General features: G+C 44.3%; 1 protein-coding gene across 1 annotated transcript; it reads right to left on the reverse strand.

Moving 5' to 3' along the window:
• Positions 1-304: 304 nt before the first annotated feature.
• On the reverse strand, positions 305-18,097 carry LOC126527334 (transmembrane protein 121B-like). Its single transcript, XM_050175124.3, has 5 exons — positions 17,381-18,097; positions 13,520-13,795; positions 9,698-9,851; positions 7,610-7,879; positions 305-5,519 (listed from the first exon to the last, which is right to left on the reverse strand). Exons 1-5 carry the CDS (start codon positions 17,381-17,383, stop codon positions 5,149-5,151), a joined length of 1,074 nt encoding a protein of 357 aa, XP_050031081.1. The 5' UTR covers positions 17,384-18,097; the 3' UTR covers positions 305-5,148.
• Positions 18,098-18,122: the final 25 nt, after the last annotated feature.

Raw genomic sequence — 18,122 nt, forward strand, 5'->3', positions numbered from 1 at the left:
TCAGTCGGCACAGAAAATCGCGTTCACCCTTAATTATTGGTCAAAAATGCTCACGGCACTAATTTAATCTGTTTTCCGCCGACCGTGAAAAAGCAAATAGCCATTTGAAAAGAGTTTGTAACGTTCGCGGCGAGAAACTGCTCGAACGTAACTGTGAATCGATGTTTACCGTAACGGACGCTGACTCATAACTGTATAATTCTCGAAAATTAAGTGGTGGGGGCAAACTTTGAGCCATAGTTCATTGCAATAATTGCAATGAAACTCAATGCTTTGAGCCACTAAATAAAACACAGACGCTAAGTATGGTTAATCGCAACCTTTATTACACGTGAAACAATGCCGTAAAATGAGCAATAAACGCTGCAATACGTACACACTTCCTCTTTTTGTTCTTTTTTTGTCTTTGGCATCTCGGTTTGGCATTTATTTCACTGCTCACTGTACAACTTTCTTGACGGACTTAGTAAAAGCGCTCAGGTAATTACGAAAGAACGGGGACCGACGCAAAAGAAAAAAAAATCACGAAACGATCCGTTGACTTGTTTACCTTGACGGATTTGGATGACAAATACTTAAATATATCAGTCACGTTACAATATTGCACCTACACTTCGTCTCACAATCTATGCAATCTATGCAGTACCAATCCGCACCTGTACTACTCCGCTGTCGTACACAAAAAGGTGCGTACTGCACGCAGTTTTTTACGATGTCAGAAAATAAACATTTATGTAGCGTTTGATTATGTGCATCTGCAATACAACCGATGCCGACACATGGAACTACATTCTGCTGCGTAATACGTAGTGATACCTTAGCAGGCCTCGCAGCTTTCACTGTACTGAAAGTTGATTTTGAGACGAAGTGAAGATACAGCAAAGGTTCTGGCAGTTTGGTAAGGTCAACGGCTAAACTACATATGATGCGGATTGTTTCACCCTGCTGCTTGAAGTTAAGCAAGTATGTGCTTGAAATTAGCCTGTATGGAAAAAGATAAGGAAGTATAGAACCCCTGAGCACTCATTAAATGTTAGTGAGATGCTTGAATGAGCAATGAACACAGTGAAGCAATATGTACACTACAAAATGCTCAACTCTCATGCAAAGACGGAATCAGAGCCACGCAAGCTTTTCGTGCACTGTCTGCAGTGGGCCACAGAGGCAAAACAACAGAACTTACAATAGCAAATCTTTCACAAAACTGCAGTCCTAACTCCACATCAATAAGCAAATGTTCTGTCAGGTACAACTCTTCTAACATGCACATCCATACATCCAATGCATTTGTAAGTAACGGGAACTGCAGGGACATCAGCGACTCCACAGAACAAATTCTACTTCAGTTTGCATATGTAAACAGTACTGCAGTAAGGGTCTTCTACGGTCAGTTCCCCAAAGTTGAACACAGTGCTTCTCTATGAACATCATGGTGCAGGCTGAAAACGCAGAGCTAATACCAATATGCACTCAATAGCAAGTAGCCATTTGCCAAAGTTTACGGATCTTGTTATAAGTGGCTACCTTAGACAAGTGGAACCAAGAGTGAGCATAACATGACAAAACATCAAGTAATTGCAGTTATGTTTGACACTGCGTAAATTAGAAGCCGTAGTGTGTTGTGAAGCAAGTACAGAATTAACCCCTTAACTGCCAATGACAACTCATCATGAACTCTAGGCAATTTTTGCCAAGAAATTTGTGAAAATAGTTTAGGCAAAAAAAATGGCGCAAAATACGCAGGTTTTAAAAAAAATTTGCACTTGTAAAATTTTTTTCGGAATTGGTCACTGCATTAGGAGTTAATACTCTCGCCAACGAGAGCCTACTGTTTAAATTCGGCAGCGTCATACTTAAGTATGCTTAGATTTTAAAAGCACGCTGCACCTAGTTCTGCGCGACTATATTTGCAAACTGCCACGGAACATGAATCGCAGCCTTCACGGGTGGCATAAAAATGAATTTTAAAAATGACAAAATTTCGCATCAATTTTGCTCTTTGCTGGTCAGCCCAAGTATACCTTTGAAGGAGACGGAGAAACTTGGCCAGATAAAAGAAATTACACGTCACCAATTCATGACTCCCGAACTGAGTATAAAATAGAACACCATCTGACTGCTATTAAGAGAATTCGTAAAACTTTCTACAACCTCAAGAGGATATATAAATACATTCTGTTTCAAAGGCTCTTTTAAGCACATAAAAATCATTAAACATCGAGATAAACGTTGCCACATAAACTATCAGGTTGCATGGGTACTATAAACACAGACAGACATTCAGCAAGATTATGATTATTTTAACAATATCTGTTCGCTTTTTGCGAGTATGCAACATGTAGTGACAGAGATGACGGATGGGACAGCTACCGTATTATTTACCGCATCCTGTCATCTTTGTGGTGCTCGCAACACTCACCAATGCTAACTAAACTGAGTATCATACTGCGAGCAGCAGTGACAGTGTCGGTCCTTTGTGTTTTGTTGGGTGAACTGCTGGAAATTACTCACAGGTGTGAATGTGGAATGCATCCGCGGTTAATTAAGACCAGGTAGAGAATGCTTAATGCCATAACATGGCACATTCCTACTCAGTACCCCTGTGCCTTCTCCAAACCATACATGCGCTATCACACTGTCTCGAAACTCTGGCAAAATCTTGGAACACGTACACTTGACGCCTGTGCAAAGGACAACACGTCAAACAAGTAGATCCAGGTCAGCCGCCATGCTGCAAAAAGTCAACTTGTGCACGTAAAAGTAATCTCAAGTATACTACACTACATACTGTTCTGGGACTTGTAGCCGCTCCCATGGTAGACACTTCTGAATCTGCCATTAGCTCTCACACAAAGGCAATAACAGTATTTGGGCATCAAGTTCTCAAATGTACAGTTGGCCGCAAAATTTGGTGGGGCACGGGTTTAACAAACCACTGTGCAGGTCACAGAGGCTAGGACACACACAATGAAACAATAAATTTGAGTCTATATGCTCAGGCTTCATGGTAGTTCAGCCTTTTTGCAAACTGTGTCCTGTAAGCTTTAGTGGCTGACTGTACAAGTATGACGACAACACACTTCTGAAAAGATGTCTAAAACTCTATTTCTAAATACATGCCGAGTCAACAATTGCTTAACTATATGAAGAGACAACTGTGTCTTCAAGCAATAGTCATCAATAATGCTTCAACATGTCGCAAAGGAAGCATGCTGCTGTCCTCCAGAATTCAGGATCAACAACTTGCTACTGAAAGGCTGAGTACTACCGTTTTGTGGTGAGACATAGCTCTATTACCACTACCAAGGCTTGCACCTGTCACGGATGTTAACAGGATTGATCAGTGAAGTTGGGCTTCCACGATATTCTCAATAGAACCTGGACTATGCGACAGGATCCAGGCAAAAACAGAGCTCTATGCTGACATGAATGCATGCAACTGCTACAGCTCGAGGCGAGAGTGGTCACGGAGCCTAACAGTAACTAGTCTGAAAGCACAGAGCTGTTTGCAGTAACTTCCGTGGAATGTCATAGTGGGGTTCTATGCATTTAAAGAAAAAAATGTGGAACGCTCAGAAACTTCATATCACGCAAAGTTGGTGCAAGTTGAGCATATCATTTAAAGCTCTCATATTTTTGGCAAAATCATTGGGCAATCGCACCAGATAGGTGCATGCCATTCTTCGAAGGCTCCAATCAACCTGCTTATACATTCAAATATCCTTAAATGGACGCTCTAACAACCTCTTATCAATTCTCTGATCTTTGAGCACCGCCTTTCCCAGAAGGCACAAGCTCTCCAAGTGGCATCGATTTTCGATACCAGTGACCACCCAAAGCTTGCGCATCAAAAACAGAAAGAAATGAGACATTGCCCAACACTGCACACAATACTGCCAAGAAAGTGACCTATATAACAAGCACGAGGTTTGTTCAAACAAGACGCATCAGAATAGCTGGTGCTGGCTACGAATTAGATGCCCACCACTTTGGACAAACGTGATTCCAAAGTGTGCATCGTTCAAAGAAAAGCTCTGGGAGTAGTTCTTGGCAGGACAAGCTGTTTTTCTGCAATGTGCCTGTAACACGCAATAGCAGTTAGCCTGGCAGTACATGCGGGGGAATGGAAGCTTCAACAAAGCTTGCCCTGCTACCACGTCTTGGGTCAGTGGTCCCCGAATTCGTTGCCATCACATGGTCTTTCCTGCATCTTCGACTTCAGTGCATTTGGGTAGGAGATTCACACGTGGCACAAACATAAGACTAAGTGGACTGACCAGGCATTTTGTTGGGGAACAAAATAAAAATAAAGAGTGTCACACAGCTGGCTACAAGAGGGTACTGTAGCGTCTGGAACGAAGCTGCAAGAAGCCACATCTTGGCAAGTGCACAAGCCATGCTTCCACAGGTTGCCAACGGAGGAACAGTGCGATATCACTAGATAGCCTTGATCGATGAGAAGTTCTCAAGGCTGCCTCCAGGTGTCTCTGTGTGGCATGTCACCAGCGGTACCTTTCCTAGGACAGGACTGAGCGTGAAACTGCAATCTCGACAAGCAGAGAGAATGTAGCATCCGAACTGCACCTCCAGACAAGGCACATGCTCAATACACAGTAAGCACTGCCATGTCAAGGTGCCAAGTGGTTGAGTGTTGTTTTGAATCAAGAACAATGATAGCGCAGTCTCGAAACAGGCCCCTGCTTTCTCAAGTTTCACCATTCTAGTAGTTTCAAAGCTCCGGTGTTGTGAGCGACGTCTCTGGTCTGGCTTGTGCGGTCCCTGGATCTTGCAATTGCAGGGCTGATGCCCAGCCGGGCTTGTTTTCTGTTCTTTCTTGTGTAGTTCTTTCTTTTTTCTCTTTTTTTACTACGAGTGACCCTCGGCTTCGAAAACAAGCAAATTCACTCGAGTCTACACTGTCACTTGCAAATCAGATTAAGCAAACAGATAAAAACAGACTTCCAGCCAGGCATGCCCACAGCATTATAAGGTGGTGTCACGGTGTCCACAACAAACGCAGAAAGCGCGACCCCTTCACAAATGAAAGTCCACTTCGGTCGGCGTGCTGAAAACAGCAACAGTTGGCGTCAGCCACGTAAGGGAAAGTTATATGACGGCCCCAACAGGGGGGGACCACCACAAAGGCTGCTAGAGCACGTTCCCAACCGATGGGCTGGGCGCCCCGTCGTCATCACAGTGCCGATCGTCCTTTTCACAGATGACCTTGAGCTCGATAGGGTCGGCGGCAATGCACGTGTGGCTTCGGCGCCGGTTGGCGAGCAGGAAAAAGTAGAGGCGCAGCTCGGGCACGAGCGTGCGTAGTGCAGAGTAGATGCCAAGCAGGTTCTTGATGAGAAAGAGAGAGACATCGTGGCCGAAGAAGCTCCAGAGGTAGATGCGGATGGCCAGGTAGGGCACATTGACGAGGCCCATGTGGAGGACCTTGTACAGCAGCTTCAGTCCCAGGGGTCGCGGCAGCTGTCCAAACTCGCACTGGCTCAACTTGAACAGGGCCAGGGCTGCACAAACGGAAATTGAGAGTTTGCACGAATTGAGCAGCAATGAGTGAGCGAAAAAAATAAACGAAGTAAACGCGGGCCGGAGCCACCCATTTGACAAAGGGTCTTGTCTTCGTCAGGGCAACAGACGGGGAGCTAGTCTTGGACGATCACTTTTAGTGCACGCTGACTGGATGCTAGAGCAAACTGGTCGAGCTGATTGGCTGGTTGAGCAAAACTGCTCGAATCACACAATGCGTGACATACTAGGTCACGCGAAAGGGATAGTAGTATCGCAGATAGTGAGTGTCCAAGAATACATCCCCAGGGTGAGTGAATGTTTCTATAGTTTCTACAATTTTTACTACACCAAAAATAGCCTAAATATAAGAAAATAATTTTAAACCCGTGACATCACACATGTGCAATGTTTGTTCTGCGGTTTCAGCACGATATTCAAAAGACTGAAAGGTCTGAAAATAATATTTTATTCCAGTAATAAACGTCTTACTGATAGTTTAAAGGGACACTAAAGAGAAGCACTAAACCAGCTTAAAGTGGTAAATTATTCTTTCAAAACTCACTTTTGTTAATTTGGCAATAATAGGTTTATTAGTCATTCAGAAAATGAAGGTGGAAGTTCCACTACATAAAAGTGAAGCGCCAGTATGTTAGTGTGACATAACAGATTTAAAATTTTATTTGTTTTTGTTTTTTCCCTCGATTTGGGCCGTGGTGGCTCGGTTCAAACTTGCCAAGTTCTGTCTCTGGCTCAATTAAAATACAACCAGCACGGTGGCCTAGTGGCTATGCTGCTAAGCATGAGGTTGCATGATTGAACCCCAGCCGCGGCGGTCATACTTTGATGGGGGTGAAATGCAAAAATGCCCATGTCCCGTGCATTGAAAGCAATGTTAAAGAACTCCAGGTGATCAAAATCGTTGCTGTGTGCCTCATAATCATATTGTGCTTTTGGCACACAAAACCACATAATTTCATTTCACTTATTCTTTTTAATTGAAATACAATGTTGCCCACCTTTAACAATAAAAAATTGACTATGCTGAATCAGGCAGCATTGAAATCCATATCACCGCAAGCTCAAGGCAGCATGGCCACCTGCCTTCCTGCTTTTAAATTTTTTCTGTTGTATCAAGCCTCTTCTCGCAGTACGAGTGGCTATATTCTGGTGCCACAGAAGGGTAACTAACTGATACAGCTCAAACAACTTTTCTCTTTAGGTTGTCATTAGAGGGCCCCTCGCCAAGCCCCATTGCTAGTTTTGGGTATACACACTGGAAGTTGCAAAACGCCGTCTAAAGAAGGTTTTAAGAATTTTTCAAAACTGCTCATCATTAGAGGAAATAGAAGTTAACTGTACTCTTACCATGCCGCCAGGACGTAAGCATCACTACCAACTCTCTCCCTCTGCATCGACTAGCATTCCCAAGCGGTGTTCCTTTCGGCCATCTCCCCTACCAGAGCAGAAGGACTTACTGCAGTGTCAAGCACCACCTCCTTTCATTCATATTTTTTTTCTTCTCTTCTGCTTTTGCTGCGTGGTGCATTTACTGCAGCGGTGTTGCATCTTCCACACTAAATGATTAAGCAAAGCAACGCGTCGTGGCGAGCGACGTAGATAGCACTGTGAAGAGGCATTTGTGCGTGCGACTCTGGCTGGGAGCGTAGCTTTGTCGAGAGGCAGGGCACGCAGCACCTGGTTTGAAATTTCAGCTGTTCTCGCGGCGCACGGCACCATATTACTTTGTAGATGCGATCATCAGCACGCGAAGTATACACTGTGCTTGTTTGCTTGTCCAAACCTAGTGAGGGGCCCTTGAACGAAAATAGTGTTCTGAATCCACGATAGAGTGCATAAGCGCAACTGAACAAGGACGTAGAAAGAAACAGAGACAGCGCTGTCTCTGTGTATCTGTTTCTTTCTACGTCCTCGTTCAGTCGCGCTTACACACTTTATCATGGATTCTAACCAACTAGCCCGCCAACATGTTTTAACCAGTGTTCTGAAAGAATACTGTATCAGATTAAAACTGATTTGAGCGTTTCTCTCTAGTGCACCTACAAGGGTGTCTGCAAGGGTTGAGACTCACTGGGCAGCAGGAAATTGACGCAGGTGAGCGCGAGCACGGCGTTCTCGAGCGGGTACGTGAGCGTCAGGTGGGTCTCGTTGGGGAACAGCAGCCCGAGGAAGGTGACGCTGTCCAGCACCTCGAAGGTGGTGCCCGTGCAGAGCGAGTGCAGGTACGTGCGCTGCTCCGAGCTGGTGCCCGCCTCGTTGTGGCTCTCGACGAGCAGCAGGAAGACCACCGCCGCCACCGCCAACACCGCCTTGAGAAACTGGGACCCGTACACGTTGTCGTCTGCAGGCGGCGCCGACAACAGGGTTCGCTATCAGTGCGAATGCTTTCAAATGCATTCAGCCACACCGTCAGATAACACTTGTCTGTTTTTCATGTTATAGCTGCACAGCACAAAAAGAACCCATGCATTTCGTACATTGAATCATCGTGTGAGTCGAACGTGCTTAGAAGCAAGAGCCCCTGTCAGGCCATATGGCCTTTTGCTCTTGTTTCTTCTTTCTGTCACGAAGAAAAAAATAAACTTCAAACATAAAAAAAAAAACAAGGACAGGACGATCGCCGACTTCAAACTGAAGTTTATTATACGCAGGCATGTAAAAGCAAAACAAGAGTAACAACATGCATGCATGCGCACATGCATGGACAAAGGGTTTTTTCGCTCTGTGCTGCCATAACATGGTGTCATGCACAAATGCCAAAGCTTCCGTGCTTCGTCTGCTTTGCCACTGCTGCCTCCGCTGCCTTCAGAAACTGGGATCCGTCACATTGCGCAGAACGCACAGGAAAGCTGCATTTTGTGTATTATGACAGGGCAGGATAAACGTAAAAATTATATTCCAACGATATCCCTGTTAACACGTGTAGGTGAGCTAGTTGGTTGATGACATGGAAGCAAAGGGCGCAAAAAAATTAAAATCAGGATGAAACAAGAAGACACAAGATAATGCACTGGTCTGAACAGTGCTCACTCCATCCATCCTATATGGTGATCGGCCAGCTGTGAATGGTGGATGGTAAGAAAGGAATAAAATAAGGCGAAATTGATATGTATTAGCATAGTACATCAACCCTGCATTTTTTTTGTCTGGGAGGAGGAGAGGTGGTGAGGGCCTCTCATAACCATCTCTTCCAATTAGCCCTCTGTCTTGTCACAACCAATTTTATCCTACGCCTGCATATTTCCTGATCTCTCCATACCACCTAACCCTTTGCTGCTATCGAATGTGTTTCCCTCCAACTGGCACCTACCTATTCTGTTACTCTAACAGACTATGTTGATACCCAATTGATATTCTACTGATATATAGTATCAATACTCCATTGATACTCAATACATGACCTGTCCAAACTGCAGTTCTTCCTCTTAACCTAAACCAGAATACCAGCCCACCTGCTTACTGTATCTTAACGGTTACACCTATCATTGTGTCACATAGACGGATGACAAAAAGTGGGCTTTGGGTTCGTCTAGTCACTCAGGCCTAGCGATGGAGCCTGAAAACCATGTAGACGTAGAGATGTTCCTCTACTACTTTGTCTTTTATGTGCCACTTTAAGCTGCCAGGTTGCCTTAATTAATTCTATCACTAGCGTCATGGTTGGCGACGACCGACCATGTCACTACCAGGGACCACCACTCTGTACATGCAGCAAAGTTTCACGATTTATTTTTAGTGTCCTACCACGTCACGACCTACAACAAGAAAGGTTCAGCAGTTGCTTGGCTAACATCGCTACCAGTACACATAATGGTACTGTGAATGGTCAGGGCCTACAACAGAACTAAAACCACGACAAAAATCGAACCACCTTTATGGTTATGAAAACAGAATACAATAGCGAAAATTATGCAAGAAAGCTGTCAGGCACTCAAAAAAGCTAATATGGTTGATCAACTGTTATTCAGCAGGAGAGAGAGAGGGAGAGAGAGAGAGAGATTGAAAGTTGGAAAGTTGGAGCGTTTGCCCGTCCCGAATGGGTCAAATCGGGATTCGGGACATTTACGCAAAACTCGGCACTGTCCCACTAAATTTGAGATGGTTGGCAACCCTAGTCAATGCCCCTTCAAAGTTGTTCAACAGTCTCCCATACACCCACCCTGTAGCTTCTGTGCCACATCCATGCGAAAGAGCAGGACCACCTTGGCCACCAGCAGCAGAGCATACAGCAGCCAGGACAGGTAGCACAGCGGGAAGCGACCCAGGATTTGGTGCGGGGGCTCGGGCTCGGGTGTGGCGTCGTCTGGCTGGTCCTGCACACAACCCGGCGCATCTTAAAAGGTATCGCATGCAACTTGAAGCACTCGTGATTTGACACTTGCTGCAAGTTTGCATAATATGCGTAAAGTGCTTAAAAATAAAATGAGTTGGAAGGCAGGCGGCTGCACGCTTGCTTACGGTGTGAGCATGCCATCATGCAGTGGGTTGATTTCTGTCATTACTTTTCACTATGTAAAAACAGGCATATCTTTCAAGTGGCCGGGATGGCTTATTCTAAGTATGCTAGACAAGAAATAGCTGATGTTCTCATAACTTACATTCCTGTAGAGAGTTCTTGAATGGAGTCCACACTTTATAAACATGACAAAACTCGCTGAAGAACTGAGAATACTGAATTCATTCTGCAGCTGTTTGCTTTTCACGATTCTAAAGATGCAAGAAAATTACTAGAATAAAATTTTGAATGGACAGAAAATATTGGTGCCGGAAGAGTTTAAGACACAATAAAAAAAGAAGTATTGTGTTGAGCCAGGTTGAAAGATCAGGTTTCTGTAATAACAAATTTGTTGTTCACATCAAAAACAAAGCTTTTGTAAGAAGGAAAATGACAAAAGTGAAAAATTGGAGTAGTGCCACCTATTTCAGACTACAGTACCTCTCGTGTGACATCGGCGTTGGCTGATTCACAGAGAGTGGCAGAGAAAGAGATCATGTGGGGATCACATCAACCCGTTTGTTTTGGATTAGGCAAATCAAATTAAGGAGCATTATTAGCGGGGACCTTCGGTGCCAATTTTCTATGTAGCAAAGTTGTATATTGGCACACACACAACGAAAAGAGACCACGAGAGGAATAATCTATTGACCTAACTCAGCTTAATCTTTTCCTTTGGTGTCCTTTTAATGGGCCCTTGACCAGGTTTGGTACTGAGGAAGGAACGCTTAGAAGAGGCACTGACCAACTCAGCTGTATCGGAGAACGTGTGATGGAAGTCATGCATGGTTTTCACAACAAAGGAGCACTGGAACTGGTAAGCCAAACAGCAATGTTGTCATAGAAACCGCGTCTTGGTCCCCCAGTCGCACAAGTGAACACCAGCTGCATTCGCGATCACCGTGCATCAGTATCGGTGCGTCTGCACTTAGACAGTGCAGAAGGCACCAACATAGACATACTAGTACAACAATGGCAAGTGCAATGCCGGCTGTGCACGTTCGCAGAACGTTTCCTTTGATGCTGCGTCATAATTCCTGCAGCGCAAACTCAGTTGCAGTTGCATGACATAACACAGATGCCAGCGCGATGAATGTGAAGTAAAACTGGTGGGTCTTTGGGAAAGAGTAGAAGGAGGAGGTGGCCCACCAAGATGACACTCTTCACATCCGGCTTCAAAAAATGACATCAGGACCCGTCCCATTTCGTTCCCTTCCTTCGTGAGGTTTGGTCATTGCAAAAAGACAAAAGCACTGTCATGTACAGACGATAGCATCTGCTAATTATCACCCTGATGTACAGCCATCATCAGACTTGATCCAAACAACGAAGATACATTTATAGCAGCTTAACTCTCCCATCACTAAGCCTACACAAATCGATCAGCGGTGAACAATTATTTTGATCAAGGATTCCACCATGCCTATACCATTTCTCAAATACATAACGCTATCCAGAAGGTAGCCCAGGAAATGGCTTTCAGAATCTGTTTAAGTATTGTTTCTGCAGCAAAACTGGTTTTTGATGCAAATTTGCCTTGGGCCACTTCTGAAAATAAACGCATGCAACTGGAAATTATGGTGAATCAACATTTAATTTTTGTGATCAGAGCTCCAGTGGTGAGTCAGGGGATAACATTACATTGTAAGATTTAAGATCTCATAGTGCTGAAGGACGTTAATTAAAAGAAACTGTCAGAAAAGACCAGTTGTGTACCAAATAACTTTTTACAGATAAGTGTTTTTGGAACATCTGCCTGTGAAACGTATATACTGAATTTCTTTTGACATTTTTTTTTTCTAGATACTATACAGATTTTTTTTTTGTCCTAGTGACCCCAAAAAATGATGGCATCACAAATTTTAAGAAAATGTTTAGTAAATATTTTTTTTCATGAAAAATATCTTTAGAAACACCAATTTTTTTTCTACAATTTATAATGCTGCATTATACGCTAAAGCGGCGTCCAGGGCAACAAACATTTTTTTGCTGGACCCTTTAAAAAATTGTCATTTTACCGTGGTACCGAAAGTTGGCTTTAACAAACATGGACAGTAAGGGGAAAACATTGAATGCTTTACTTTGTATTGTTCGATTGACTTGATTAATACTCTTGTGTTTAATTGCAGAAAGTGCAGAATGTGCCATTTTCTTGCTGCTTATTTTTCTATACTGACTCTTTCAAGTATGCCCATAAAGTGCACTTTATTGCCAGAATGCTTTTGATATCACCACACACTATCATCTGCTGATCGCTGAAGAAATTTTAGTTTGTGCCAAAGCTGGCGAAAGACATTTGCCAATGTTTGCACATTCATCCAAATATAAAGCACTCACTTGAATGCTTTGAAATTAAGATGCAATTAACATTCAAAACATTCCCCAATGTTCAATAGCGGTACTGGATGCTCTGCGGATGTACCTTACGTCATTGCTGTGTTTGAACCGTTTGAACCGTTTGAACCATACATTGAACCAACATGCCATAAGGTTGGCTGCAGTCCCACATGCCACTGACAAGTAAGCAGATGAAAGAAACAGGCGACTTCTTTCACCTAAGTATTGTTGAATTCACTCTAAATAAAGGTTTTTGTTTGCTGAATGTCCTTAGCCTGCTCTACTACAAATGGTACACAGTGTATTATGACTGTCACAATTGAGTGACTTGCACCACAAACAATTTTGGAAGTCCCAAGTGTTTCCTTATAAAGACACGTGACTGTATTTCTAACTAGCCAGTAAAGCTAGGCTGGATTCACATGAAGGAGGCGAACACGGACAACCCAGTCTAGTGATATAGGATGTACATCATATCCCTTCGCAGTTAGCAATCACATGACAGATGAGAAAACCAGATGACACTCCAGCTCCTGAAAACATGGACAACAGTGCAAGTGCTTTGAAATGCTGCCCTCTATCACTGATGGCCATCCAGCTTGTAATCCAGCTACCAGCATGAGCTACGTCTTATTGTAGTGCGCATTCTATTTTAACGAATTATTTAGATTGAAAATGGCTTTCAGCAGACTAAGATGTTACGTTACTTTGGTGTTTCTTGCAGAAAATCCCAATGGTGATTTTGCTTTCGGGAGCATTGCAAGTGGTTTCATGTGGACCAAGTGACTACCATGAGAACTGGTGATGCATGATCTTGTAGCACGCAATCCTCAAGGTCAAATCAAAATTCAGTCCGTCATGTGAATACAGCTTAAGCCCTCAAGCCCTTTCATTTGTTTTTGAAGTAACTACCATAATGACAAATTTTTTACTGTTAAATGCCTTAAAACATGGTTCGAACATTGAAGTAAGACTGCAAATATTGTGGAAAATCTAATTCAATAAAAGTGATAACGACAGAATCTCACGCAGCTATCTATGTTGTGAGGTGGACTTATCATAAGCCAAACAACGACCGTCGCTCACGGTGAGCTGAGGTCGTCAAGGTCCCTTCAGGGGTTAAGAAGGTCAAAGGGGCACAATACTCACAGGAGACTGTGCTGACCGCCTGAAGTGGCGCCGAGCAAGGAAGACAGCCGACATGATGCCGATGAGAACGAGGAAGTCGGCCAGAAACCAGAAGTACCAGGCGACCGATCCCTGGTTGTGCTGAATCAGGTAGAAGTCGAGCGTCGAGCCCTGGAAGATGACCGCCACCAGCAGCACCAGCACGTCCAAAACGGCCACCAGGCGCGACATGGAGCAGCACCGGGCCAGTGCAGTTCGGAGCAGCATCCTCACACCACCAGAGTCTGCGCTCACGGGCTGCGTCGCAGGAGGAGAATAGGCACAGGTCAATCCTAACAGATCGGAAAACTGGACAGCCATCCAATACAATTCATTCAGCGGTGAGTGCATTGCAAATGGAGCATGTATGCAATCAACTACACATTCCGATTCTCTTCTCCTTGCCATCTACAGTGTGTCCCTATGTTTGCCTTGCCCAGTTGCTATAGCAGTGTAAAGAAAGTTCTGATTGATGTTTGGGGTTTTATGGCACAAGGAGCAGATATGGCCAAAGAGCCCAAGGTTGTAGGTTCGTGAAACACGGGCAAAAGCTGTGCCTGCAAAGAGATTAAAGGCAACAAAATTTCACTTTGGCTAAATTGCTTAAAAATGAGTAGTACTATATCCCCTTCAGGTACTAATTCTGCCCAGTGAAAATTTAGTTTCACCACATATTTCTTTGCATTTTCAGAATCGTGAAAGGTATGCAGCTGTAGAAAAATTCTGAATTTACAGTTCTTCAAGTTCACAGAATCTGGACTCCATGCATTCTACAGAAATGCCAGATAAGACAATGTTAGCTAGTTCGATCTAGCATACTTCGAAAGCACATACCCAGCCACTTGAGAAAGAAGCGCCGGGAGTAAAAGATTGTGAAAAACAATGAAAGATGTGAACATGCGACACAACGACTCACCGACACCAAGAGCAGACACCTACCTTCCAACTTGTTCTACTTAAACACTTAACATGCATTGTTGAAAGTTGCAGCACGGGTCTAATCAGAAGTGTTTCAAGATGTAGGCAACGCATTTCAAATATTTTCATTGGTGCTTTTGATGCACTATCTTGGCCTGCCAGTCGTGCTGACAATGGCTTAAGAGGATATAGTACAAAAGCAATCCTGGCCAAGCTGCATGGCTCACAATTTGTCAATTTTTTTTTTTTTTATTAACAACCTTTAAGTAGCACCTAAGAAGACAAGGCACACACGTGGCAGTTAACAAATATGATGGGGATCACCAAACATTGCTTCCGAGACTCGCTACATTTCAGTTGGCCTTTAACTCGGCATTCAGCAGTGAATATTCACTACAGCAGCGTGCATCTTGCTTTGTGTGCTGTAGGGTGGACAGGGAGAATGTTATTTGGAAGCACGGCCACACAAATCCCTCTCCTAAACCCCTTTTCAAAGTTCTTAGTATCTCTCTGTGTGCATTGCAAGCTGTAATTTTTTTCCCCTTTGCCTGCAGATCTGGCTATTTCCGCATATCATGAGGGACACAGGCACATTTCTTGCTGATAAACCTCGTAGAAAGAGCCTCTTTTGCAGTCCACAGCTTGTTACAGACCACAGCTGCTTTAGACATGTTATAAGTCACTTCAAGCTGACTGATTGGTAGAGGTTTGTAGTCGTGGTCAATGTGCCCCCACCCATTCTTTTCCTTCCATGTCGTCATCTTTGGTGCATTGGTCATAGTTATAAACTCAGTTTAATAATGTCCCTACATGTCTGCAATAGTCTGAATTCGTTATTGGCAGGACTGAAGCAAGACAGTGAGCACTTAGATACATTGTTTTTGTTCCGCAAAACCTTCAACAGCCAATGACAGTCCACCAAAATGAAGCTGACCACAGCTGCTGAAGCCACAATGACTGGCAAGGCAAACAGTGAAGCCAGCCTCACCAGAGTGCCTGCACAAGCTCAGATAGTTTCTCGAACCAGGCACTATCAGTAGACATCGCCCATGCAGCTCAAAGCATGCCACTTGAGCTCTCTAGGTAAGCCTACCACCAATTGTACAAGGAGCTTATGAAAACATGCAATGCAGTCTAGTTCCTTTCATAACCGTTCATTTTGAAAAAAAAAAAAAAAATGGAGAGACAATCTGCTTCACGGTGGATTTTGCCACTCTGATCTTCATGTGCTGTGGACATATAGCACTGCACGTCCGCCAAAACAATTGTAGCAACTGAAATGGTTACAAACAGTGAGCTTAGAGGCCAGGCCTTGTCAGAAAGGCATAATGAGCATGTTAGATACAGTACTTGCATGCTGTCCATTTGCTTGGCTTTCTTTATTGGACTTGACTGTTATCCAAACGGTGACATCTTGCAATGTGGAGAAAGCTAAAACAGCAGAGCTACCTGCGTGTGTTTCAAATATTGGCAATGGTCATGGCTAATCTGCAAGCTATATTGAAGATCAGTTTGCTCCATCAGGCAAAAGAAGTGAATACGCACAGGATGTCTGTGACATGGCAGAAGTGGTTTGACTGTGTTCAATTAGCTTTCCTTGTACTATGAAATGTCTCGATTAGGTCTACCAAAACAATTTATTCAGTATTCGATACTTCTTGTGTCTACTTCTCCATGCACAATATTTCCTGCAAAATTACGATGAGGCAGACAAAAATGTTACACACAAGGAAGCTCAAATGCATGTTCGCAAGTGTGTGACGCGCATTTACAGCAGGTCTATATGTAAAAGTGGTGTTGGTATTTCTAGCAGAAAAAAAAAAATTTATGGGCAGAATGGGCAGACACATGGTAAAGAAAACCAAATGCGAAGCACAAGGAGTGCTTAAAATATCTGAGAAAAGGTGTGTTTATCGGACAGGTAAATGGCGCAGAAGAAATCATTTATCTCTAAAAATGCTTACATCATTCTGTTCCTTCAACATGCTGTAGCATTTACGTTGATGGGCATGTTGCAAATGTTATTACCACCAAGTTAGCATCACAGTGCGTCAATTAGTGCTAAGAAAGGATGTTCCCATGAAATTTAAGTACACACCTGCAACGCCATGTTCAAAGCAGACGTTTATGCTCCATAATTTAAAAAGAAAACGATAACAAAATAACAAAGGCCACCTTCTCGAGGTTTCGTTTGGTTTTTACTCCATACTCGCCGCTGTAGGTGCAGTGGCGGTGTTGCGTCTCAAGGCAAGCATCGATTACGCAAAAGCGATTGCTCAATCTTACACGAACGAGACTGCTGGTTCCGGCGCAAACACTACACTTCCGCAAAACGCACGTGCTAGCATGTAAAAAGAGCCAGCGCCAACGCAAGTGGCAAACGGAACACACGAGAGTCAATGTAGCGCTCGCCTAAGGACAAAGCACAAAAGAATTTGAGAAATCTTTGTGCAGCTGCGTCAGTTGTCTAAAATAATGGAAAGGCTTGCACAGAGTCGCAAGTTTTCGTGCCTCGAGCACATATACAACGAATAATCCAGACACTCCGAGTGCGCTGTTTAGAGAGGTGTCCGCGATGACAACTGAAACGCCAGCCCCGCGCGCTCCGCGCCTTTCCAAGCTGTCAGCTGATAAAAGCTAGCCGAGCACAGGTGCTAACAAAGTCGCTGACGCAAAAGGTGACGCCCACGGTGTTGGGAGGGCCTGAATCATCACTGCGGGCCGCCGAACATGGGCTCGGACCGATGAGCTGGTGACAACTATATTTTAAACAAAAACAAAAAAGAAAGAAGAAGGAGACCGAAACAGCGCTAGCCCTCGTGTTCGTTGCGCTGTTGCGGGCGTTGTGATCGAAGCGAACGAAACTTGCAAGGCGCGAGCGCAGACAGCAAACACAGACGCTTGGGGCGCGTCGTAGCTACTCACCATAGCGTATGTCGTTCTCGCCGATGCGGCGGCTTCGGCGACGGTCAAAAGCACGGCTGCTGGTCGCTGCAACGGTGGAGGGACTTCTGCAGCCGCCGCAGCAGTGAAGAAGAGCTCAGGGAGCACTCCACAACATCCATCAAGCTTTCTTCACTCGAGTTCGTGTCGGTTGGCTCGCGATTCAGTGCACTCGCGCCCAACTGTCGCGCTCAAAGGGACGACGGTATGATTCACCCGTCGTGCCTTTAGCGAAAGAAGCGAGCCCAAAAGTTCAACGAGCGAAAGAAGACTGCTACTACGCGCTGCCAATGAAACAAAAAAATTGCAAAGCAACAATTCCCGACTTCTCTTTGGAGTCTGTATTTTCACGGCGTCCCTGTTTCGTCGACGGTGACCGTGCGAATAACATTCTCATTATTTTGAGGCTTGTCCGCATATGTTGGTCCACTAGGCTCGAAATATGACGGTCGTTTTCGGCGCTTGCGGGACCCAAAAGCAGTGAGAAACTCTATGCCAAAAGCACGGCACTTCGGGATAGGTTTGCGAGGTTTCCGTTGCTCCGCAAAAGCTGTTGCTGGGGGTCGTGCGTTGTGAACACTTTATAGATGGGCAGGGACAAGAATGTTTCGGCGTTCCAAGCGATAACATTGATATTTACGCAGCACATTCCGCAATGCATTTATAGGATGAGATAAGCAGATTCGTTATCACTGGAATTCGCCCACTTAGCAATCTGTCTTGG

This window comes from Dermacentor andersoni, chromosome 9 (assembly GCF_023375885.2).
Source record: "Dermacentor andersoni chromosome 9, qqDerAnde1_hic_scaffold, whole genome shotgun sequence".
Lineage (NCBI taxonomy): Eukaryota > Metazoa > Arthropoda > Arachnida > Ixodida > Ixodidae > Dermacentor > Dermacentor andersoni.